Source organism: Myodes glareolus, chromosome 9 (genome assembly GCF_982192425.1).
Source record: "Myodes glareolus chromosome 9, mMyoGla1.1, whole genome shotgun sequence".
In the NCBI taxonomy this organism is placed as follows: Eukaryota; Metazoa; Chordata; class Mammalia; order Rodentia; family Cricetidae; genus Myodes; species Myodes glareolus.
In genome coordinates this window covers 38,319,453-38,344,590 of record NC_142034.1, presented here as the reverse complement: position 1 = coordinate 38,344,590, position 25,138 = coordinate 38,319,453, and the positions used below count along the sequence as shown (strand labels likewise).

General features: G+C 38.9%; 1 protein-coding gene across 4 annotated transcripts in view; it reads left to right on the top strand.

Annotated features, from left to right (window-relative positions):
• Nucleotides 1-25,138, top strand: part of Acaca (acetyl-CoA carboxylase alpha) — a 261,557-nt gene that overhangs the window by 195,649 nt on the left and 40,770 nt on the right. For all 4 annotated transcript variants that reach the window (XM_048446706.3, XM_048446705.3, XM_085695587.2 and 1 more), the window contains 4 exons: nt 955-1,224; nt 5,651-5,748; nt 8,039-8,159; nt 8,814-8,924. In XM_048446706.3, the coding sequence (XP_048302663.2) occupies nt 955-1,224; nt 5,651-5,748; nt 8,039-8,159; nt 8,814-8,924 (600 nt within the window). The remainder of the gene's footprint in view (nt 1-954; nt 1,225-5,650; nt 5,749-8,038; nt 8,160-8,813; nt 8,925-25,138) is intronic.

Here is a 25,138-nt window from a genome sequence, read left to right as displayed (position 1 = left end):
TTGTAGGCTTTGTGTTTGGGCATGAGTGGTGGGGGTAGGGAGAGAAGCAGGAGACAGGAAAAAAAAGAGGGGAAAAGAATAGAAAGCATTACTTATCCAGGTATATGGGAAACAGACAGATAGACATGAAAAACTGCAGCTGTAAGTGAGGTGTAAGTGAATAGGAAAGAAATGAGACTAGCAAATAAACAAGTAGGATTGAGTAGCTCTCATGTAGAAGGCGATTAAAAAGGAGAGAGCTGTGAGAGTTTGAAAAGAGACATGGCACCACTGTCAAGTCTATATCATTTGTTTGTGTGGCTGGTCAGATGCCACTGAACAGAGAGCAGAGATTTACATACATCATGGTGCATCAAGAGATTAGCTCTGTGCATTCTTTGGTTTTCTGGAGCTGAAGAAAGCAGCAAGAGTTGCTTTCAAAGATACAGTGCTGAGCGATAGAAAATCCTTGCAGAAATGGAAAATACCTGGACCAAGCCAGTGAAGAATCTCTATATTTTATAGAGTGGAGAGTACAAGGGCCTCAGATCACACAAGTTGGACAGTCCATGACAAGTGACGTTCTTTCTATCCCTTCTGTGCTAAATATTTCTTGAAACAAATCTCACTAAAAAGCTGAATATAGTGTCTTAATGTACAGTTTGGTAAAATGGACATTCTAGACTTACCTCCACTGCCATAACATTCTTCAACATGTAATCTTGAGTGCATTTAGATGTGGAGTTTTTTCATTTTCTTTAAGTAATTGCACTGAAGAATTGAGACAACTTTGGGATATACTGTAATAATGTGAAACTGTGTCCTAGAATATTTTTCTGCTTTCCAAGAAGTGATTTTGTTCTTCCACAATGCCTATCTTCTGAAGGATGTGTCTAAATCTAGTGTCTTATCCTTGAAGAACTTGAAAAATAAATGCATGTATGAAGCTCTATTCATTTGTTTCTGTCTTTGTAGATTGGCATGGTAGCTTGGAAAATGAGCCTAAAAAGCCCTGAATATCCAGATGGCCGAGATATCATCGTCATTGGCAATGACATTACATATCGGATTGGGTCCTTTGGGCCTCAAGAGGATTTGCTGTTTCTCAGAGCTTCTGAACTTGCCAGGGCAGAAGGTATCCCACGCATCTATGTGGCAGCCAACAGTGGAGCTAGAATTGGACTGGCAGAAGAAATTCGTCATATGTTCCATGTGGCCTGGGTAGATCCAGAGGATCCCTACAAGGTAAATCCTACAAGGAGATAGCACTTAATGACTCTGTATGTTTATGCATGGGGATATGTTCGTGTATGTAAGAGGAAGAAAGGAAGAGATTTAAGTTTAAAAGGCAGCATTTACAAAATTACTTAAGAAAATTCCTTAGGGCCCAGTAAGGTGGCTGAAAGTAAGGTGGATGCTGCCAGCCCTGAAGACCTGAGTCCAATCCCTAGGATCACTTGGTAGAAGGAAAGAGCCATTTATCATAAATTCTCTGATCGCTACATGCACACCCATTCCCCTTCACATAATACACAAAATAAATGTAATTTAAAGCAAAACAAGAAAACTATCTACCTTAAGAGCTGGAGTGTAACCCAGTGATAGTGCACTTGCTTTGAATGCTCAAGGCTCTGAATTCAGTCTTCACATTGAGAAACAGACAGCATCCAAACTAAAGACTGCATGTTAGAGGCAGGTTTTCAGTGTGTTTATCTGTTTTTTTTTTTCTTCAGCTTTTCTACAGGTGACTGTTTTTGTGGCTGAACCTTAGATGAACTAATAACAATGCATTTAGTATGGCACATGGTAAACACAAAATAATCTATCTTTAAAATATTCCACTGTGATTTCTGGGACTTAGGAGCAGTTACCAGTCATCAACAAAGTCTCTTACATCATCAGTTCTTTCACAAACCTGTTTTTCTACTTGGAAACTGACTCTAGAGACACTAATTCCTTGTTTAATTCCTAAGTAGTAGCTGTTTTCTCCTTCCCTTGTGCTATTTACCTGGTGGGGGAACACTATATTTTAATTCATTGCCACTTTCAGACCCTTTTGCCTTTTCCCTGGGGAGTGGGAGGAATCCTACTTATAGTCTCATGTTATCACACTACTTCTTATTCCCTACCCTTTGATCATAGCCTCTTTTTCTTTTAAAGATTTATTTATTTATTATGTATACAATATTCTCAGTATTCTGTCTGCATGTATGCCTGCAGGCCAGAAGAGGGCATCAGATCTCTTTACAGATGGTTGTGAACCCACCATGCAGCTGCTGGGAATTGAACTCAGGACCTTTGGAAGAGCAGGCAATGCTCTTAGCCACTGAGCCATCTCTCCAGCCCCCCTCTTTTTCTTTACATCTTTAAAAAAAGCATGATTTAATTAATTTTTTTATTGTGTATATGTGGGGAGATTATGCATCTATGCAGGTACCATTGAAGGCCAGAAGAGGGTATCAGATCCCCTGGAGTTGGAGCTGTAGTTACAGGCTGTTGTGCGTTGACCCAACATAGATTTGGGGATTGAAATCTGGTCTTCTCCAGTCCCCAAATTTATTTATTTTGTACAAATAAAATGTGTGTGCATCTGGTATATATGTATGCATCTGGTATATATGTATGTATACCATGTGTGTGCGTGTGCCTGTAGACAACAAAAGAGGATGTTGGAGCCTCTGGAAGTGGAGTCACAGCCACTTGAGAGCTGCTGTATAGATACTAGGAATTGAACCTGGGCTCTGCAAGAGCAGTAGCAGTAAGCAGTTTTTCTGTTGTTGTTTTGGCTTTGTGTTTGCTTGTTTGTTTGTTTGTTTTGAGACAGGATTTTTCTATGAAACAGCCCTGGCTGTCCTGGAACTCACTTTATAGACCAGGCTGGCCTCAAACTCACAGAGTCTACCTGTCTCTGCTCCCAAATTCTGGGATTAAAGGCATGTGCCGGGGCTGGAGAGATGGCTCAGTGGTTATGCTCTTCCAAAGGTCCTGAGTTCAATTCCCAGCAACCATATGGTGGCTCACAACCATCTGTAATGTCGTCTGGTGCCCTCTTCTGGCCTTCGGCATATACACAGACAGAATAGCGCATAATAAATAAATAAATAAATAAATAAATAAATAAATAAATAAATTTATTTTTAAAAAAGGCATGTACCACAACCTCCCAGCTTGCAGTAAGCACTTTTAACCCCTGAGCCGCCTCTTCTACTTTGCATCTTTTAATTCTAAGTATATTGTTACTTTCTTCAATGCTGCTTAGTCCTGCATTAATTTTTGGAAATTGCCATACTCACATAGATAATCCTTCCCATAACTGGGGAAGATTCTCTCCTCTAATGGTCCCATCCTTGCTCAGATTCTCTAGAATATATTTGAAGCATCTCTCTTTGCTAACCTTCCATCCTATTGTCCTCAGAGCTTCTGAATTCACCAGAGCAGAAGCAATCCCACACACCTATGTAGCAGCTAACAGTGGAGCAAGAATAGGACTCACACACACACACACAAAATCACGTGTTCCATGTGCCCGGTTTTTCTATAGTACTCAAAATCTAACAGTCCTTTAAGCCTACAAATACTGTGATTCTACTAGTTTTTTATTCTTTCCATTTCCCACTCTTTCATTCAACTTGTTTGGTCAGTTTTTATTGTTTTGTTGTTGTTGTTATTTTGTTTTGAGACAGGTTTCTTTATGTAGCTTTAGCTTGTCTGGGATGCACTTGTCCTTGACTTTACAGAGGTCTACCTGCCTCTGCTGGGATTAAGGCCTGTACCTGGCTCATTCAACTTCTTTAAATTCCAAGGTTCATCATAACATTATAATTGTCACCTTTTTGTGTTTCTGTTCATTCTGTTTACTCTATCCTTTTAGAAGTAAAACTTTTTTTAAAACTGACTTTGTCTGCTTCCTCCACATGTGCACTTGTGCAACTGAACATAGATGAAGAAAAATGTTCTCTGACTGGTCCTACTTTTTAAATCTGAGCCTTTTAAACTCTTGGATGATGGTTTCACATCTCCTCTTTCCTCAGGACCTCCCACCCTCTTCCCTTACCTTCTTTCCTGCTCAGTATTAGTCCTTGCTTCCCAAGGTGCTTCCATGCCAGGTTTGTCCCCAGTACTACAAGACAACAAAAGCAAGCCAAAAAACTCTGGCTTGCTGTACAGATGAGCACGTCCTGTGTCTGCCTTCACTCCTCTCTACCTTACTCCTGAACTTTAATTGCACAATCCCCACCCCTTCCTAAAATCATCCCTCCATTTATACCCTTGATCTTTTCAATTCTGGCTCATCATCACCTTTTCCCTCTCTCCTGGAACTGCCCTTGACATACAGACACACTTCCCTCCAGTAACTCACTCCTATCCTTCTTTCCTTTAGAGCAAAACTTCTTCAAAGAGTTGTCTGTTCTTACTATCTCCGGGCTCTCTTCTCATTTTCTTGAGCCCCCTTCTGTGAAGCTCGCACCTGAACCATTATAATCGAGTTACTTTTGTCAAGGTCACCAAAAATTGTGTGTTTTAAATTTGACATTGAATTCTCAGTCCTTATTTTAGTGTTTGTTTGGTGATCAGGCAGCATTTGACACCATTGTTCGGCTTTATCTTTTAAAATGCTTCTTCTCTTAGTTTCCTCTATATCTTCATGGCTCCTTTTTCTTGGTTTCTTTTCCTATCTACTTTTCATATATTCAAAGTATAATAAAAATTTTCATTATTTTGATTGTGGTGGTGCTTACATAAGTATACATATTTATCAAAAGTCATCAGATTATAATAACTAAATCCAGGTATGGCTGCTGAAATCTGTGATCTAAGTCCTCTAGATACTAAGGCCAGCTTGGGAAGCATAGTCAAACAGTGCCTCAAAAATGAAAGTTTATAACAAAGTCAATGGATTTTAGTAAATGTATAGTTCATTAAATTTCACCTTTAAAGTTTATGGAAATCAGTAGTAATTACTAGCAAGTTTGGGTTTCTTTTGGGTAATAGAAGAACTCAGAATTAGTCATGATGGTTGTGCCACATCTCAGTGTACAAAAATGCTAATTTATAAATACATATAGCATGTTAAACATGTATAACATGGTTCTCTGCCTTAACTATAAGTTTGTATGTGTATGCATGTATAAACCACTAAGTATTAATACAGTTTTTGAACATAAATAGAATTTATTTATTGAAAAATGCAAAAGTATGAATTTTGTTCTCAGACTATTTGTACTGCTTAGACTTCTGGTTTCAATGTTAATATCTCAGATTTGTGATTCTTTCATTCATTCTTTACCCCTCTCTATTCTGACAATGATATGAATTTGAGTGAAGAGCGGTAATTCACAGTTTCTGAATCCCATGTTGATATATCTAATAGAAGTGTCACTAAAGACCTGGAAATGACCCTTTAACCCTATTGAAGAGTGAAATGAATGGAACTTACCTGAAATTGTAACTATAGGGTATCTTGTTTCATGGGCAGTCAGTAACTAAAATATAGGAACTTCATTTTCCAAACTGCCTATGCTAGTATTCTGTTAGACAATAACTCAAATGATTTATCATTTTAAAGCAAGCTTTTTTTTGATCATTTTGGAACAAGCTTCATTATATTTTTGACTGATTTGGTTATGTGAAAATGACAGACAATGAGTTAAAAACTGTTTGTGCTTCATAGGGATACAAGTATTTATATCTGACACCCCAGGATTATAAAAGAGTCAGTGCTCTGAATTCTGTCCACTGTGAACACGTGGAGGATGAAGGCGAGTCCAGGTGGGTATTTATATTTCAGATGAATTTGGCCATGAGTCTCAAAGGAAGGAGAATATATCCTTACTTTTGTGCTCCTCCATCTTTGAATAACTCTCTTGTACAATCTAGACATGTTAAGATTTGTGCCTTAGCTTTACTATTTATTAGCTGGAGTGCCCTGATATTGACTGAGGCTTTTAGGTAATATTTATATTATTTACTCATTTGAGAAACAATGAAATGTGTAAATCTGAACACTGCCAGGCTCATGGCACCTTCAGTATCATAAAATATTTTTAGAGCACTTCTGAACTAAACAGAGAACTAATTTTTTAAATTAAGTAGTTAAATGCAAACAGCATCGTAATATGTTTCTATCCTATGATGTTAATGATCACTTGAATAAAGTAATGCATGTGAATTGGGGGGAAATCTCATTTTTGTTTTTCTGGATAGGAACTTGGGGAGTGTTGAAACAGAGTTCTTTGTACCTCAGGCTAGCCTTGGCGCCACTACGCAGCTAAGGATGGTCTTGAATTCCTGTTCCTCATACCTCTACCAACGTCTTAGACTAGTACCTAACTAATTCTTAAATAATTACAGTAACTTACTAATAGTATGTTAACTGTGTTTGCAGACTATTCAGACCTTGAAGTCACCTTGCATATAACCACCCTCACTTCTTGTACTTCCTTGGTTTTTGTGAAAACTTACATTTGTTTCACAGAAACTGTGAACACCTGGCTTTGTAAAGATAGTGCTGCATTTCTTTTGACAATATTCTATCTTATGGTAATCTGTGAGCTTCCTAAAGCTAATCATTCACACAGGGTCTAACAGATATCACATGTCATAGTACTTTTCTAAAAATATACTCCAGTGTCCCTAGGGGTTCACTGTGGTGCCTTGGGATGCCTTGGTTATAGTGAATGGAGTTTTGCCAGCTTCTTCATGTCTCTTTCTAAAGGAAGATTAGCTTTATTTATGGCATAACTCTAGAATATGAAGTCTAGATATATAGGGAAGAAAAAAAACTGGGAATAACTTGGTATTGGGAGAGGCTAAAAATAGAAAGCTTAGAGCAATCTGAGAAGCAGAGATACAGTCACAGACTACAGCTAAGACAAAGAAATGGAATCAGTGGAGGGATCGACAGAAAAGAGCAGAAAAATACAAGGATGGGGAGTTTAAGAGCCATTATGGAGTCGTAATTTTATTATTTCAGCTTATGAAAGTTAAAATAAAACATAATTTCTGCCCTGTGCCAGGAACAATAAATCATTAAGGCCTATCTGTGCCTCCAGCCTTGTACTTTCCATGTATGTGTGTGCATGTATATTCGTGCATGTGTATGTGTAGTGCTGTGGATCCTTCCTTTTATTAACTCTGTTCCCCATCTCCCATTTACCATTGTCAGCTATCCCTCCTAACCCCTGCTGGGAAGACAGATGAGTGGCTCCCACTAGACCCACTGTCTGCTTTCTCGGCACCTTGTCAGCATTTCACTTGTGCATACATCACAACAGTCCCTTCAAAGAACCATCACCAGGACCCCTTGCCAGTATATTTGCTATCTGCAGGGGGGACACATCATTTTGGGCTTTCTCTTTATTATAATCTTTGTAAAGGAGAGGGATGAGAATTCCCACTTTCTCTTTATTTGTACTTTTTATTCCTATTTAAAATTGTCAAAGATTATTTAGTGTTTATGGCATATATTGGCCCTGCTTGCTTGCTTGCTTCCTTCCTTCCTTCCTTCCTTCTTTCCTTCCTTCCTTTTGTTTTTCGAGACAAGGTTTTCTCTGTAGCTTTGGAGCCTGTCCTGGAACTAACTCTTGTAGACCAGGCTGGTCTTGAACTCACAGAGATCTACTTGCCTCTGCCTCACGAGTGCTGGGATTAAAGGATGTGCCACGGCCACCCAGTGGCCCTGGTTTTTTAAAATGTTTCCAAGTATGTAAGAAAGAACTTTTAAAATCTGAGATGTGTCATGCCGTCTTGTTGCTTTAACTGTCATGTCTCCCATATCTTAGATATTATAATCCCCATCTTACAGAAATTATCCCCAGAGCCATACCACCGTTTGTACCAATGAACTTTAACATAGCTGCTAAATTCCAGATTTTGTTGTTTCTGACACAGACTATCACTCTCAAGTAAGTAGTATCCAAACTAAGATGGAGAAGCTTAGACAGGAAGAACATAAATAGAATTAAAGCACTTGTATTAGTCTTATAATGATTGTTGTTCTGTTTATGAGTTACCATTACTGTATTTAACCTTTGTGATTTGTCATGGTTGTATCTCATAGGTATAAGATAACAGATATTATTGGGAAAGAAGAAGGACTTGGAGCAGAGAACCTTCGGGGTTCTGGAATGATTGCTGGAGAGTCCTCATTGGCTTATGATGAGATCATCACCATCAGCCTGGTAAATATTCCTAGAATGATGTTTCCTTTCAGTGCTAGGAATTGAACCTAGGGCCTCACATAAACTAGGCAAGTGCTCTCTACTATTAAGCTACATCCCCCATTTTTTCCACAAGGTATGAAATTTATTGAATAGCTGGGTGTGTGGCTGGGTTTATTTCTATCCTTTCTCACTGCTATTCAGTCCTAAATGGCATTATTTCCTGAAAATGATACATCTACAGATTTATCATAATCATACACAAGAAACAGCAACATAGGATGATATAAGTTACTGGGTTTCCCAAACAAACCTAGGCTTATTTCAGCATTTAGTTTCATTCTTATTTCTCTAAATATTCTACCAGGTTTTTAACAGTTTGAATTTCTTCTTAGTACTTAACTTACTTGTGCATGTTATGGGGATCACAGGCATCTGTAAAACAGACAAATAAATGGACCATGACTCCTAGAACATCTAATACTTAAATTATTTAATGGATTTTGTCCCTATATGACCTGGAATTTGGGTGGAATTTTATATTGTTATTAGACTTCATAAAAAACAATGGTTTTTGATCATGTGAATTTTGTACATTTAATCTGTACCTTTGTTTTTAAAGCTTGGGAGAAGACATAAATAAATGACATAACACAATTTATTCTTTTCTTAAAGGTTACATGCCGGGCCATTGGTATTGGGGCTTACCTTGTCCGACTGGGACAAAGAACAATCCAGGTTGAGAATTCTCACTTAATTCTGACAGGAGCTGGTGCCCTCAACAAAGTAAGTTGCCAGGGTTTGGGACAAGTATATGAAATTGTTTAATGATTAAGAAGAGTAACTTTTTAATTCAAGGTCCTGACTAGAGGGCAGCCTCTAGTATGGCTCCTCCTCTAGTGTTTACTCATTGACTTGCTTACCCATTCATTCATTCATTCATTCATTCATCCATTTTATTCAATTAGATATTTTGAGTACCTATTTGTGTGCCAGACATGATTCCCAGTCTTGAGAGAGTGTGTGTGTGTATTATATATGTATATAATATAATATAATCATGTAAGTATGTATTATATGTGCATGATATATAATATTAATGATATATATTATATGTATATTAGAGAAAAAACTATATAACCTCTGTTCTGAAGAGGTCATATTCTAGTCTCTGTCTAGAAAGACTAAGAATTGAGTGCTTCTGTTTTGTCCCAGCCTTTGATATGTGAAGAGATATGGTCTCGCATAGGAAGCTGTCATGTCCTAAGTGTGTACTGACTTTTTTTTTTTTTACTCTACAGTATGAATTTAACACTGGCCAAAGTATTGGGGATGTGCAGTTTTAATGTTCTGAGAAATTTATAAATACACCTCTGAAAAAGAACACTTGCATAGTGGAAGTGCTCAGTAAATAATGAGTGGTAAAATGATTGGGGGTACATAGATGAATTGCTGAGGAAAGGAAAACCAAAATGTGTACCTTCAGAGTATAGTGATCCATATACACTTGTAAGGCTCTTCTAAAAGGGATAAAAGATGGTGAGGTTACTGCTTAAAGAGTGAAACTAACAAGACAGTGAAACCTCCTCCTTCCTCAGTCTCTCTGTCTCTCACATACACTGTAAGCATCTGGACTTTATTTTCTCTCCAGCAGGAAATATATGTGTGGAATTTGTATGGAATAGTTTGAGATTACGTTGTACCGGTATATAACCTTTGGCTCTACATCTTTCTTGTCTGCAGAAGAGGGGTGTTATTATGCACCTTAATTTTGTGAAGCTAAAGAAAACATACAAGTACTTGACACAAAGTGTAGGTTTTCATGGATCTACCTTATGTGGCTTGGTAACTGCTTTTGTAGAGTTATAAACATGCCAAGTTGTACTGGAAACTGTGTTTATGCCCCTTGGCTTTGCAGTATAGATTAAATACTGATCGGGGTGTTAAGGATGTACAATTTTACTATTTTGAGAAATCTCTGAAAAAGAACACTTGTATAGTAGAAGAGCTTTTTAATTTTTTTTCTTAAGGCTTGGTTTTTAATGAAAGAATAGGGACTAGGTGGAAATCCTATCATTCATACTTAAAAAAAATGGTAGATAATTTCATTGTGTAATTAGCTTGAGGGAATATCAGAAATTATGGGAATTGTTTGATGTGGAAGCTTGTTCTCTGCCTTCCTATGAACTGTGTCCTTTGGATTTGCTTTTCTTTCTAAGGAAAGGCAAAGCATGAAAGTAAAGAACTGCCACCATTGAAGATTATTGCACTGAGAAAAATTGCTGAGAATCTTAATTTTTTAAAGTTGCTCTTTAGATATTATCTAAGAATGAGATTTTGATGAACATTGAAGAGAGTTTTAGACACCATTTTGTATGAGGATAGAATTTTAAAATGACACATGCCCCTATATTTCTGTGATGTTTTCTTATGTGGACAGAGATTGTATTTCTGAAGTGTATATGGTTACATTAGTGTGTGTGTGCGCACACTTACACACACACTCCAGTATGTTACACACACAGATTGTTGTAACAGCAATCTGTTTTGAGGGACTTGCATGTATCTTGTTAGTTAATTTCATTTGTGCCAAGAAGAAAACACTAGAGGTTTCTTTCTTAAAATCTGTTTTGATCAAATTCAGTATTCTTGTCTTCCCTAGCCTATAGGGCTGCTTGTTAGAGAAAGGCCTGGTTACTGAGAGGAGGCTCTGTTGTAGCTTGTTCCCAGAAGAATGTGATCATTTTAGTTGACGGGAGTGTTTTTTGTAGAGGTTACCTAATCCTGCTCCACCTGCTTTTCTGTCTTCATGTCTGCACTTCATAAATACAAAGTCTTGCTGCTATAAAAACATCCAATTTCATGCATGTTCCTTAGGAATGTCCTCTTGGCCCCCTTGCTTCTCAGAATGAAAAGGAAAGCTATCAGAGAGCTCCCTGTCTCAAACTGCTGCCTCAGACTCACTCCCAAATACTGTCTTCTAACATCCTTACTCTTTCTAGTCTCTGTTCACTGTTCTCTGTGCACATTTCTTTCTATCTCACTTACTCCAGAGTTGTGCTAGTCACCCTTAGTGTATGTCTTTCATGTGAGTTGATTCTCTTTGTTTCTATGTCTTGCTTGTAGATTCCACTCTTTTTTTCTGAATGTGCTTCTCTCAGCGTGTCCATGTGTGAGAAAGTCTTTGTGTGCTTGAAGTACTGTGTGGCTTCATTTTAAACCTTGACCATTTGCTCACTGTATTTGTGTACCTGTGTACAGAGTGGAAATGTAGGTGGTACATGCATGCTTATATATACAGTATCAGCCTGTAAACATCTGATACTCACCTTTTGGAGTCTTTATCCTTTATGTTAAACAGTAAGGTGAAGAATAAGAAAGGGGTGTACAGAGGTTATAGGGGAAAAAAGATTTTGTGTGTGCAAGTGCTGATCCCGTTGACCCCTTTGAAAATTGAAATAATGATAATGTGAATCTCCTGACTGCATCAAAGTATCAGCACATCAAAAGCCAGGAGGCATGAAATGCAAATGATAAAGTGAAAGCAGATGGATTGTGCATGATCGCCTGATGCCCAATGAATTTTAAAAGGTGCTGGTTTGCAAGGGTGGGGGTGGGGTGGGAATGGGGGGGACTGAAATAAACACGTTATCCCTGCAATTTTTTTTGTTCTTGACGCTTACTCCTGACAATATTTTTTCACACTTGAGTGAACACCCACTCCATCTCTCTCTCCCTCTCTCTGTCTCTCTCTCCTTTCCATCCCTCCCCCCATCCCACCTCTTACACGTCTCAGGTCATGTCGCTGCTGCTCCGGTGGAAATAATAAGATATAAACCACGAGGTTGTTATTTGCATAGAAATAGCATGGAGCCCCAGGCAGCAAGAGAGAAGGACACAGGGATCATTTGTCTAAAATTTTAATGAAAACTTTTGCTGAGACAGAGATTTTTTAAAAACTTTCTCCTGGATTTTTTCCCAACTCTTCCCACCCTCTCAAGCCCCATCACTGATTTAACTTATCATGGGAGATTGGGAGAAGAAGTGTTGGCATGCCACATATCTGCCTCATGTAATGTAGCAACGTGTAAACTGTTTGTGCATTTAAAAGATAAGAAGCTTCAGCACATACAATTTTCAACTTATTACATTGCCTGTGTGCATTTGGCTTTTATGGCTGCATTCCATTTCTGCATGTGTGATGATGCTGACCTGTTTTTAGTGTACACCTTCCTACCTTTCACTTCCAAATAGTCTTAAGAGATTTCTTCTTCCCTCTTTTCCTTCTATAGTAACCTGCATAATAAATAAAAGTATTGCTGCTGTATTTCTTCTCCTTCTTCCTTTTTTGTTGAGTTTTCTGTACATTTTATTCTCCAGCACTGTTCTCTAATGCTATATATTTTGTTTCGAAACTATAAGGTATCTTCCACATTTGTACTTTTATTCTTTTCAGAGTATTTATGTTCCTTCCACACCTGCCTTGTTTTCTTACCTGCAGTTAATTGTAAAGCATTCAGAATATTGCCAAGTCAAGGAGAGAGAGGGTTTCTGGATTTGAGTGCTGTGATATAGATTTGACACTTAAACCAAAGGCAGTGAGCTGGTGATTGGGGGTAACCCAAATGATATTTAGAACTCAAAAATCAAGAGCTTCTTTCCAGTTTCTTGTTGTTTGGGGATTTAACTAGTGGTATCCTGGCCCAGACAAAACTGAAACAAGTGGAAGATTGGATGAGTTAGAACTTAAGTTTCATCAAAAAGGGCTCAGGTCTCTGCTTAGTGTCCTCAAGAGAGTGTTGAGAGTGATGGCATAAGAGGTTCATAGGATTTGTTTCTTTGTCTCTCTCAAGGTTATAGTAGGCAGAACTTCAGAAACTCTAGGCTGCAGGTGGCTAGGATGATGGGGCCAACCTGATGGGTCTGACTGACTACCTGGTCTAAGGGACTCATGCTGGTATGACAGAAGTAGCAGTTGTGTACTTGAAGTTTCAAGTTGGCAGCATAAACCCTTGGGGAGCCGAGATGATTGCAGTTATAAACTCCTAAGCCAGGATGCCTTTTGGACATTAGCGGTAACATAAATATTTCCCTTCCTCAAGCACCTCTCAGTTTCTATTTCTCATGTTTAACTTGGTGCCCCGTAGCATCCAGGCTAGAGGAACCTCTGTTGTAAGGGAGCCCTGATATAGGCCAGAGCCTGCTATCTCTCAGCCCCAGACTTGATGAAATCCTGTCATTGGACAGCAATCAGAATTTGTGGTTTATGGGTGTGCTCTGAACAGCAGTTGCCTGTGGAGGTAAGGACTCTACTAATGGCTGTGATGTGTGTGGGATAGATTACTCCAAAGGTTATATGTGACTTCCTTGTGGCAAACATTTTTTTTAAAGCTTCTCTTTCTCTTTTAGGAAGAAAAGAAATTCCATAATCTCTTTCCCTTTGGTAAAGTTTGGCCCCTCTTTCCACTGTATCTATCAAGAAAAAAAGTACACATGATTGTGAGCTCTAAGTCCTCTAAGGGATAAGTTTGCTAATCTTGCTATTTTTTAAGATTCATTTTTATTTTTATTATGTGTTTTTATTTTTTATTTTTATTATTCATTTTATTTTTTAATTATGTGTTTGTGTGTAGTGAGAGTGTACACGTAATTGTAGGTGCTTGTTCTGACCAGAGGCATTGGGTTCCCCCATAGCTGGAGTCACAGGGAGGTATGAGCTGCCTGATGTAGACACCGGGAATTGAACTCAGGTTCTCTGGAAGAGCAGTATGTGCTCTTATCCACTGAGCCGTCTCTTTAACCCTAATCTTGCTTTTGAGATTTGGTCCAAAAATGTCGCACTATGCAGCATGAAATGTGTGTTGTCACATCTAACTCTTGAACACAGTAGTAGGGTTTATATGAAGGAGACTTGTTTGTGGGAACAGGGACTTATACTGTACAATTCATGCTTACCCATGATGCTGTCATATACAATTGGAGAGAGTTAGGGAGATTCAAGAAGGGAAGGAGATATTTCTTAGCTATCACTGTGGAAGAGTTGGCGTTATCTCTTTGACAGAAAGAGGTTACATAGACTAGCAACATAAGACTCTCAAGCCAAGCTCCTCAGGTTTAATTTTTGTTTCTATCACATACAGATTATTACCTTGAGCAATTTCCTCACCCCCTAGCATGTATTTCAGTTTTACTAATTTTTAAATAGGAGCCAATTATAATACTTAAGTACCACAGCTTTTGTGGGGATTAGATGAACTAATATAGGAAACTACTGGTGCTGTTGTAGTTTCTCTAAAGTACATTCCAGGTCTGTACTGACCACAGTTTTTTATCCAGACCCTGAAAAAGAAATATAAACACAGTATTCTTTAAACTTTCTGGCTCTCTTAACACAAAGATTCTTTGAGAGATATATAGAGAGAAGTTAGATGTCTTTTTTTACTGTAGTAGTACATTCACATATTGGTGTTCCAGTAGATGTTATCTAAAGACCATTAACACACTTGGGAACACCATTAATAGGAGAGGCACCATGTTTGGTCATGATACGATAGTATATGTGTCAGTCATCTGTTTCCAAAGGTCCCCAAGGATTTGTTGATACAATAGCCCTAATCACTCAAAGCATTATTCCATCAATTAACATTTTTAAAGTCCCTCACTACCTATTTTTGCAATAGAAAGTCCCTATGTTTCCATAGCTCCAAATGAAATCTTTTTTGTGAAGAGGCTGTTTAGCATCTTGTCTAAGTAAGCTTTGCATTGACAGTATGAATGAGTTCTCAGAGAATATTGTAGTGGCCAGATCTCCTTAATTGTCAAGTTCATCTTCTATATATTGATAAAATGTTGGTAAATCTGGTCCCAGCTGTTTTGGTTTTCCTTTGATGCTCCTCAGATTTGTGGAAAACCATACTAATTATTCCTGACTCTGTTAGCAAATCTTAGTGACCTATAACCAGCCTCATCCTGAGTATTGGCTTGGAGCTACTACACGGTGGGATTGTCATTCAGATTTCTGTGTGTGTGTGTGTGTGTGTGTGTGTGTGTGTGTGTGTGTCTGCCTGCCTGTCTGTCTGTCTGTCTGTCTGTCTGTGTGAATGTGAGTTTTTTTAAGTTTTGTTTATTATGTATAGAGTGTTCTGTCTGCATGTATGCTTGCACACCAGAAGAGGGTACCAGATTTAATCATAGATGGCTATAAGCCATCATGTGGTTGTCAGGAATTGAACTCGGGACCTCTGGAAGAGCAGTCAATGCTTTTAACCTCTGAGCCATCTCTCCATCCTGTCATTCAGATTTCTATTACAAAAGTTGCCTCTGACTATCTAAGAGTGCCCCATGTTTCTATAATGGCCCCAATACTAACGACTTGGGAAAACAAGTTCAAGTACAGAGTTTCTAGATAGAGAGAAAAGCCTGCATCTCTGCTTTGGGACCCTGAAAACAGATGTAGGAATGCTCACATTGACAAACATAGCAGAAATGTGCTAAAAGTTTTTGGAGTTCTAGAATGTTCTCATTTACTTTTTGTTTCTGTGGGAAACGCCATGGCCAAAGCTACTTAGGGAGAAAAGGGTTTATTTGACTTATATGTTCTGATCACAGTTCATCATTGAGGAAAGTCAGGTAGGAACTCAAGCAGAAGCAGTGGCAGAACTCTGGACAGAAAACTGCTAACTGGCTTGTTCCCTATAGGTTGTTCAGTCTGCTCTCTTGTACAGTGCAGTCCAATGTACAACTACCTGTCCAATGGTGGCACTGCCCACAGTTTGCTGGGCCCTGACACAGCAGTCATTAATCAACAAAATTTCTCCACACACACATCCCCACAGGCCAATTTGATGGAGGCAGTTCTTCAACTGAGATTTCCTCTTCTCAGGAGAATCTAGTTTATGTCAAGTTGTCAAAAACTAACCAACACACCTTTAACTAAACCTTTAACCAAAAAAAAAAAAAAAAAGGCTTTTGCTCAGTCTACATTGTACAAGCAACTTTGGACTTTAGTCCTTTGTGTAAAATGGAAAGCTTAAACTGGCAGTGATGGTGCATACCTCTAATTCCAGTACTTGGAAGACAGAAGCAGGCGGATCTTTGAGTTCGAGGCAGCCTGGTCTACTGAGTGAGTTCCAGGACAGCCAGGGCTACACAGAGAAACCATGTTGTGAAAATAAACAAGCAACAACAATAAAAAATGGGAAGCATATAATATATTGTTTACCTTAAGATGGAAGTCCAAAAGAGCTCTTAAATTCCTTTTAATTGATAATATTCTAATGCTATGAAGATGTGTGTTGGTCTGGAAATAGGGAACTATGTTAGGCTAGAACAGAAAGAATGGGTTATAAGAGTGGAATTTTTTTAAAAAAATTACATATTATGGTATATAATAGTAAAATTACATAATTAATTTATCTTGAAGGGCATAGTGGTTCATGTCTTTAATCCCAGCAGAGGCAGCTGAATCTTTTTGAATTTGAGGTCATCTTGGTAAGTAGTGAATTCCAGGACAGCCAGAGCTATGTGGTGAGACCCTGGAGAGAAGGAAAACAGTTAAAAGTTAATTGTGTCGCAGAGACTCAGGGATCTCCTGCAGTGTCATGCAGAAGTTTGGGGGCCCAGTTTCCTTCTGTTTTGTTATCAGCTACATTGTCAAAAGTCATACTTAGGGCTAGGGGATAGTCCTTTAGGAATAATAGCTAAAATACTTTGAGTACAGTGTTTAGTAGAATTAGTAAAACTGTCATAGTTTGAAGGCACAAAAAGCCTTGAGAGTACACAAACAAAAACTAACCTGCCAGAATTTATACCCTCACTTCAGAATGCAATCTCTAAATCATCTTATATATGTGAACCTCTGATGTATCTCTACCCCATCCCCAGGATAACCATTTTACCTTCCAAGATTCGGGGGTGTCTTTTGAGTGTGAAATGAAGAAAAGTCTCTACTTCATACATTCTGCAGTTCAAAAGGGTCTCTTCATTTCCTGCTGCTAGTAAAGCATTTCCCCTAAACTCAAGCTAAGTGCCCACTTAGGTTTGTGAACATGATCCTCTTAAGCAGAACCTTGTCCTCAGCTCCTTATTTCTCTAATCATCCTTTCATTACACCGTTGTTTGGTATGTTTTCTTCACTTTTCTCTTTCTATACATATTCATAGCTCTATTTCAGATTATTCTTCACTTGAAGCTTACTACCCTGTTAGCCCTCTCCTCTCTCTTCAACCTTTCTTCTTTCCCAACCCCAGCCTGGAAATCAAGTAAATTAGCTTCTCACCCTCGCCTCACTGTTAAAAATCCTGTATTCCTCCAATAGTGTCTCCTCTTGGATTTGCAGTCCTCAGCCATCTCCAATAACCATCAGGCTGTCAGCTTTGCAGCTCCCTGCTACCTCCCACCTCCCCCATCACTCACCAGAGGAAAAAGAGAGCTGGAGCCAGAGCTTGAAATATATCATGCAATAGTGTATCATGAATTTGTTGTGAATCACAGCAGTGAAGCAGGTTTATTTATTTCTGAGACCTTAAATCAATACAAAGTAGGTCTCTTAGTTCTGAAGCTGGGATGGAGTGTGAAAAAATGAGCCCATTGTACTCTTAAAACTTTGGGGAAAGGAGATGACAGCTATATAATTCCATTTACCAGGCACTAGGGGCTTTAATGTGAAGGTGACAGGGAGCTCTTTGTGCATTTAGAGCACCATATCTTCTAAATAAAAGATCTGTACACCTGATAGTGGAACACAGCTCCAAGTTTAATAATCTCCAAGCATTAGACCAAGCCAATATGTTCCCAAGTCAGAGGTGCCCCCCAATGCCCATAAATTAAAAGTGCAAGAACTGCACATGTTGGTAGATTAGAAATGCAGGGACTCCAGTCTTTTCTAAGGAAGACAGACCTGAGCCCTTGCTGTGCACGGACTACTGTGTGAATATGATAAAGACTCGGGACTCGAGACTGTTTAGAAATCTGACTCCCGGCTGTTCATCATTCTAGGAGATGTCCCCTGTGCATGGATCCAAATCTATGTCCCCTTTCCTTCAGAGTGGCCATCACCACACAGTCTAATCAGCTAATGTACACAGGCAGGAGTGGTGAATCATGAGAGAAGCTTGAAGAGCTTTTTAGATTGAACTCCAGATTACCATGCCTGAGCTTCTTGTTCTTGTGCTTGAGTCTTGACCAATTCCTAATTTTAATGATGTCTTGATGCCGAGGATTTAAATCCTTTAAAATAGCATGCATATCTGAAAAAGTGAAAGACCAGTGTTATCAAGGGGAAGAATTCACCCCAGTTTAGTCAATAACATAAGATGCAAATATCATGATAGGCCATCTTAACAGGTAATCAACCTTTGGATACCTTCATTTTCTACCTGACTCATTGATAAGATATCTTTTCTCAATAAAGCAAGTTTATACAACTTAGAGCAGCCCTGATAATATATGACTAGAGTTACTGATTTAATACTAGCCCATGTAGAGATGTTTTTGAAGAGGTCTAGAGGGATGGCTCAGCTGGTAAGGGTACTTGATGCCAAGTCTAAGGAACTGATTTCCATCCCCAATCCTACATGATGAAAGGAGAGCACTGACTCCAACAGGTTTCTTTTCACGCACGCGCGCGCGCGCACACACACACACACACACACACACACACACACACACACACCAAAAAACAATAAATGTTAAAGGACAAGGTAGGAACCAGTAACAGCTCACAAACATTACCAAGCACCTGTACCAAGGAGAGCAAAAAGGAACAAATCACTTGCTTCCCTTTTATACTACACATTATAGCATAAGACTTCTGTTTCTAGTAGCTCAACTTGCTCAAATTTGTCAGTGTTGAGTTTCTATGTGGTTCTTGGAATTGTGGCATACATTCATTGCATTTCTGTTTTCTGTAAAGTTGCTCTTATGCTGTAGAGATATCATGATTCCTGATGTCATGGTATTTAAAATAAACTTCTCATTTACAGGAATATCTGTGGAAAACATGTTTGATAAGAGACATAATCCAGAATATACAAAGAATTCTCAGAACTCAATAAGAAAACAACCTAATAGTTAAATACATGGGCAAGAAATTTGAGTAGACTCTCTGTGAGGATGGAAAATAAGTACATGAAATTGTGTTTGTCACCACACATTTGGGAAATTAAATCCAAGTTTTACAGCATTATGGTTTTTTTTCCCATAATTGATAGCAGCTTTTTGTTGTTTGTTTATGGTGATGGGCACCAAACCCTAAGCCTGAAAGATGCTCAATAAGTGCTCTACCACTGAACTACATTCCCCCCCCCCAAAAGCAATTTTTTTAAATGTTTAACTGACAAATTCCAAATACTGATGAAGATTAGGATAGCTAGAACTCTGTACACTATTGAAAGAAATGCAAAATGGTATTGCTACTTTGAAATTGTGTTTTGTTTCTTTTATTAACTTAGCTATACACTTACCATTCAATCCAAAAGTTAACTGTCTCCAAACGTTTGTGACAGCTTTCTTTATAATCTCTCCTCAAACTGACAACAATCTAGATGCCTACCAAACCGACAAACAAATGAGTTGTGGTGCCCAGCTGTGAAAAGGAGCTGCCTACACTTGGACTGTATGAATGAATATGATGCATTCATTATGATACCCATAAGAAGCTAGGTTCCGAATGCTGCACACTCTCAATCTGTTTATGTGCCATAAATAAAAGGCAAAGCAAGCAGAGCAGAAATGAAGTCAGTGGTTGTTAGGAGTAGGCAGAGGGCACTAGGGAGCATGATGGTAGACATGATCCCATGTCATTGTGGTACTGGTTTTGTCTCAGTATTTATGTTTGCCAATTGTTGTGTGAATTCTAATTGTTCTTAATAATAAAAACTCCAAGTCAGCTATAGGGATAAATGCTGAAAGATCATAGAAGCCACTAGTTCTTACCTCTACTAGTATTCAGACCTAATGGGCAATCCTGTCTCTAGGAATCCTCAGATTAAATTCTGTCTCTATGAAACCTCAGAGTGAATGCTGCGCTTCAGTCTCCTCCTGCCTTATATTCCTCTCTGCCCAGCCATATCACTTCCTGTGTCCACCTCCCTAGTGCTTGGATTCAAGGTGTGCGCCACCACTGCCTGGACTCTATGGCTAGCTAGTGTGACTAGCTCCACACTCTGATCTTCAGGCAAGCTTTATTTGTTAAAGCACAAACAAAATATCACCGCAGTCAATGTCATAGAATTTTACACCATAAATGGACACTTTCGTTACATGTAAATTAAACGTCAATTATTCCCCACCCCCTTGGTTTTCTTTTGAGACAGGACCTTGTGTAATTGAAACTGGCCACCAACTCCAGATTCTCCTACCTCCAGTTCCCAAGGACTGGGATCACAGGCATGAGTCACCTCACCTGACTCTAAACTAGACTTACTTAAAATACTAAGTATTTCCATATTTAGAATTGATTTGTTGTCAGTACTTTCAGGTCTCTAGCTAAATGAGTAGTTAGTTGATGGATCCCTGGGATAAGTGATTTCTTTTGGCAGTCAGCTTTCTATCCGGAAGCCTATGCCTTTTCTCTCACATTTGACAAGCAAACTTCTCTATCCCTTTTCATTATAATTCAGTCTCTGTCTCTTACCCACTCCACCTTCAAATCCTCATTGTCCTGCTGGTGAGTTTGTGCTTGTGTTCTCAATAAGCAGAGGTCTTGCAATATTTTTTCTGGTCTGTATCTCAATGTCCTTGTAGCTAAATACTTTCCTGTTAGAGAATGATGGCATATACCTACCCTAAGGAAGCCAGGACAAGATGCTCAGTTTGAGGCCAGCATGGGATACATAGCAAGACATTTGTTTTAAAGTAGATTTAAAACAAAATCAAATTATTTTCTTGCCACTGGTAGCAAATCTCTTTGCCCAAGTTTGCTCTTCAGCAAACTCAATCACATCAGAATTTGTTTCTTATTGAAAGAGTTTTGAGGCTTGCAAGGGGATTATCTTGACTCAAACTATGGTTCAAATCAGCCCCACTACCCAACAATGTGTATCATTGAGCTTCTTCTCTGGCCCCAAGCCTAACCCACCAGCTACCCGCTGGCTCTCCAGTTTGCCAGCACTAGCAGTGACAGCAGAGTTATAGAAAGAAGTGTAACCCTTTAGCTATGTATTTTGTAACATCCAAATATTTTTGGTCACAGAGGTATTTTCTCTTGCTCCCAGGAAATTTAATTCCATTCATCCATTGATATATATCTGGAGAAACATTTACACAATAATATGTGCAGCATCACTTAGAATCGTTAATTGGAGATTGAATTACTTGTCAGCTTTTAAAAATGTAGTTCTCTCAGGTCAAGGAGGATGCTAACAGCACTGAATAGATTTATTGTTACCATTTTTTCCCCTTCCCCCTTTCTCTCCTTTGCTCCTTCTATTTCATCCTCCCTCTCTTTTGTCCCTGTTAACCACTTTTTCCCTACTCCTATCTGCTTTTGCTCATGTCTTTCTGCCCTCCCCAATCCTTTATCAATAGCATCCCAGAGTGGATTTAATACCTAGAATCATGCATGACATCCAGTGATGATGATTGCTCAGTAAATTTACCTTCTGGGAAATGGAAATACCATGAGAAGATTGCATCAAGGACTCCACTTGTGTAGCCTGATTGTCAGGTTTGGAGGAATTTTGTGCTCCCTGCTAAAATAGTAAATGCCCTGACTCTCCAAAGATTATTAAAAAGGGAAGAAACACACAGATTTCTTTTTTATTATTAATTGATATGCACCATCATTATTTTCCATATTATCACATGATTGCAGATGTTTGCATACAACTCTAAAGGTCCCTAAAATAATATGATAAAAGCAATATTTTAAAAATTGAGACAAGTTGCATCAGTGAAACTTGGAAATCTCAATACCTCTACTGACACATATCCTGACAAGTAAATACTATACAGATTCAGTATTACATAGTGATTTCATTTGCACAAACCCTCACAGTGCTCTGCCACTTCAGTCAAACGTCTGGAGCACTGGGAAAAGGAAGAATGTGTTTATCTTGATCTCCAAAAAGGGATTTAAGGGTGAGAGCAGGCGGTATATTAGACTGTTTTCATTGCCTGTCAGCTGTGGTAAACCTGAGCTGTCTGCAGTGTCTCTGGATAAGCAGCAGCAGCAGCAGCAGCAACAGCAGCCTTTGAATGTCTGACTGCATTCGTTTATAGCTCTTAGGCATCTCAGCATTTCTGCAGGCTCTATAGCACCGTTGGTGAAACCTTTAACAACTGCATCTCTGCTAATCACTGACTTTCATGAGATACTTTAATTTGTAGGTCTGCCAGCTACAATAAGTGGAGCATTCAGTGAAGCTTAGGTATATAGCAAGACTGGATAAAGATCCTCTTTGCTCTCAGATTTAAACTTTTGGTTCTGTGGCCTGGCACTCCTAAGCAAAGGACCCTGGAATGGTGCTTTTCTTATTTCATAGAACTGCTTTGGCCACTTAGAACTAGAGGACAAAGGTGGTCTCAGGAATGCCCTTTTGAATGTCTCTTGTGTTCAATGGTGGTTTAGATGCTTGTTAGACAAATAAATTAGAAGATTATATCATGTAGTAGAAAATGCAAGGGGAATGATTCAAAAACCAAAAACATTGCAAGGATTTGACTAATACAGATATGCCTCTGTCAAAGTTTAAATGAGTGATAAATGAAGCCTACTTACTTGATGAAAATATGATGACAGAGTACTGTTGACCCACAGCTTTTTCTCAAGGGTTGTAGGCCTACATATTGAGAAAAACAGTGATTTCTTGTGGGTGCTTTTTATTTTTTAGTTGCCAGCTAGGACTTTTGTGTCTATCCCTGCATAATCATTTCAGAGTTGGGCAGAATAGAATCTGTCCTAGCTCAGATTTTGCTTCCTTGGTTGGAGCTTTCGTTGTAAGTATTCTGAAATCATTAAAACCACTTGAGTCAGCAATGACCCCTTCAAATCAGTAGCTATTATGAGAGCTCTCATCTCACTGGCACATACTCCAAACGTACAGGCAGCTGATGATAACCAAGGGTACGCTTTTCTTTTGATTTTTGAGTAACTATGATTGTTGCTGTTTGTTTGTAGTTAAGGAAGGGCTTCATTTCTATGTTTCCATATCTACCCCACCCCTATTTCCCAAAGCTAACACTGATCAGACAGGGTTCTTTGGATGCTCTGTTAGTCTGTCCTATGATTTCTCTTTTATTAATAAATTAAATGAATTTTCTCAGGTAGTAAGCATTTGTTAGTACAGTTGTGGTGAGCTCTAGGGTTTCTTTGGAACTCAGAGGAAAAGAAATGTAGAAATGCTGCTTTCCCAAACATTTCTAAAGCATCAGAGCTTAAGTGAAAAGATGTACTAAGTTACTGAATCTTGCTCCTACTTTGAAAGTATAGAATTGGGGCTCAAAGAATTGTGTGCCGGGTTCAAAATAACAATTAGTGTAGAATTAAAAATTAACAATTAGTATAGTAAGTGGCTGAACCTCTCTGGGAGTTGCCTGGTTCTGGATGCCCTCCTCAATTCACTGAAAAGAGGGTAAAGACATTTAAGATGATGCACTTAACGCAGCTGTTCTTGATTGGCTTAGGTTCCTTTGTCTGAGCTTGGTCCTTCATTGGCTCATTGCTAGTTTCATAACTGCCCAATGTTCTTGTAGTTAGACATCATTAAGTATTAGAAGTTGGACCAAAATAAATGTTTCTAAACAAAAAATACCTCTTTCCTATGCAACAGGGAATATCTGGCTCATGACATAAATTGTGAATATCAGATATTCAGGGTCAGCACAGTGTCTCCTTTTTATTTCATTTCTCCTTTCCAATTTTATTTTAATAATTAAAAATACTGCTGATCACACTGAATGACTTCTAGCAGAGAAGCAGTCTGTCCCAGAAGGACCAGTTGTGGGCCATCGGGTTTATGACAGCCATAAAACCAGAGTCGGATCAGAGCATGGCCTCCCTGAATGACGGACCTTCTGCCTCCACCAGAGTCCCCTATCAACTGACTGCTTTAGAAATTTGTATTGGTTTGGTTTTTTGTTCTGTTTTGTTTCCTGGTGCATGTGCAAGAATATGTGTGCACGCACGCTTAAAGATATAAATGAAACAGGTATGTAATGCCCTCTGCCTGTTAGAAAGACTAAAGCCATAAAAATAACAAACGGCATGTATTTGCTAGAATGTCAAAGTTATGAGTTTATTTTGTAATGATGTGCTCTTGCCTTCATGAGGTAAACTGGCCGTGGCGGAGGTGTTATTAGTAATATGGATTCAGTGGAGCAGAAAGCCAAGTGACCGAGAGATCAGTGTATCAGTCAGAGAGAGGGCAAATGGAAAGAGACAGCAGGAGAATGAGAAAAGAGCTGCAGTGCCTGGACTAAGATTAAAGACAGACTGAGAGGAGGATGGCAGCCCACTGGTCAGATATGGTCTCCCCTGTTCGCTGGCTCCCTCAAAGGAACTGCCAGCATGTTACTTGGCTTAGGGCTGCCTGGAAAGGCTTGTTCCCTGTGCTTTCTTATCAAGGAAAGCAGTAATCGGAGAGCAATTTTGCTCTCCATATTCTTTTCAGAAAACTCACTATGCCTTTCCTAGCTGAAGTTAAATGGTACCAAGGCCAGCAGGATCACAGTGAGGTTATTATTTTGGTCACCAACTTGCTCAGTCTTTGGAAGGTCTTGATGTAGGGGGCTGACCCAACATGCAGAGGAACCCTTCCAAGCTGCTAATAAGAAAGGGCCAATTGAAAATACATAGGCAGAGTTTGTTGGCCCTTAATTTGTTTAGGTTCTCCCAAGAGGCTAAAATGAATAAAAGTTAGTAAGAAAAAAAGTTTATGTTGTTGTTTTTTAAAAGAGAAGGGAGTGAACAGAAAGAGAACATACAGTGAGCACACTACAACTGTGTAGCGCTCTCCAGGGCTACCTAGGTGACTGGCAATTACTACCCGCTCAGCAGTTTG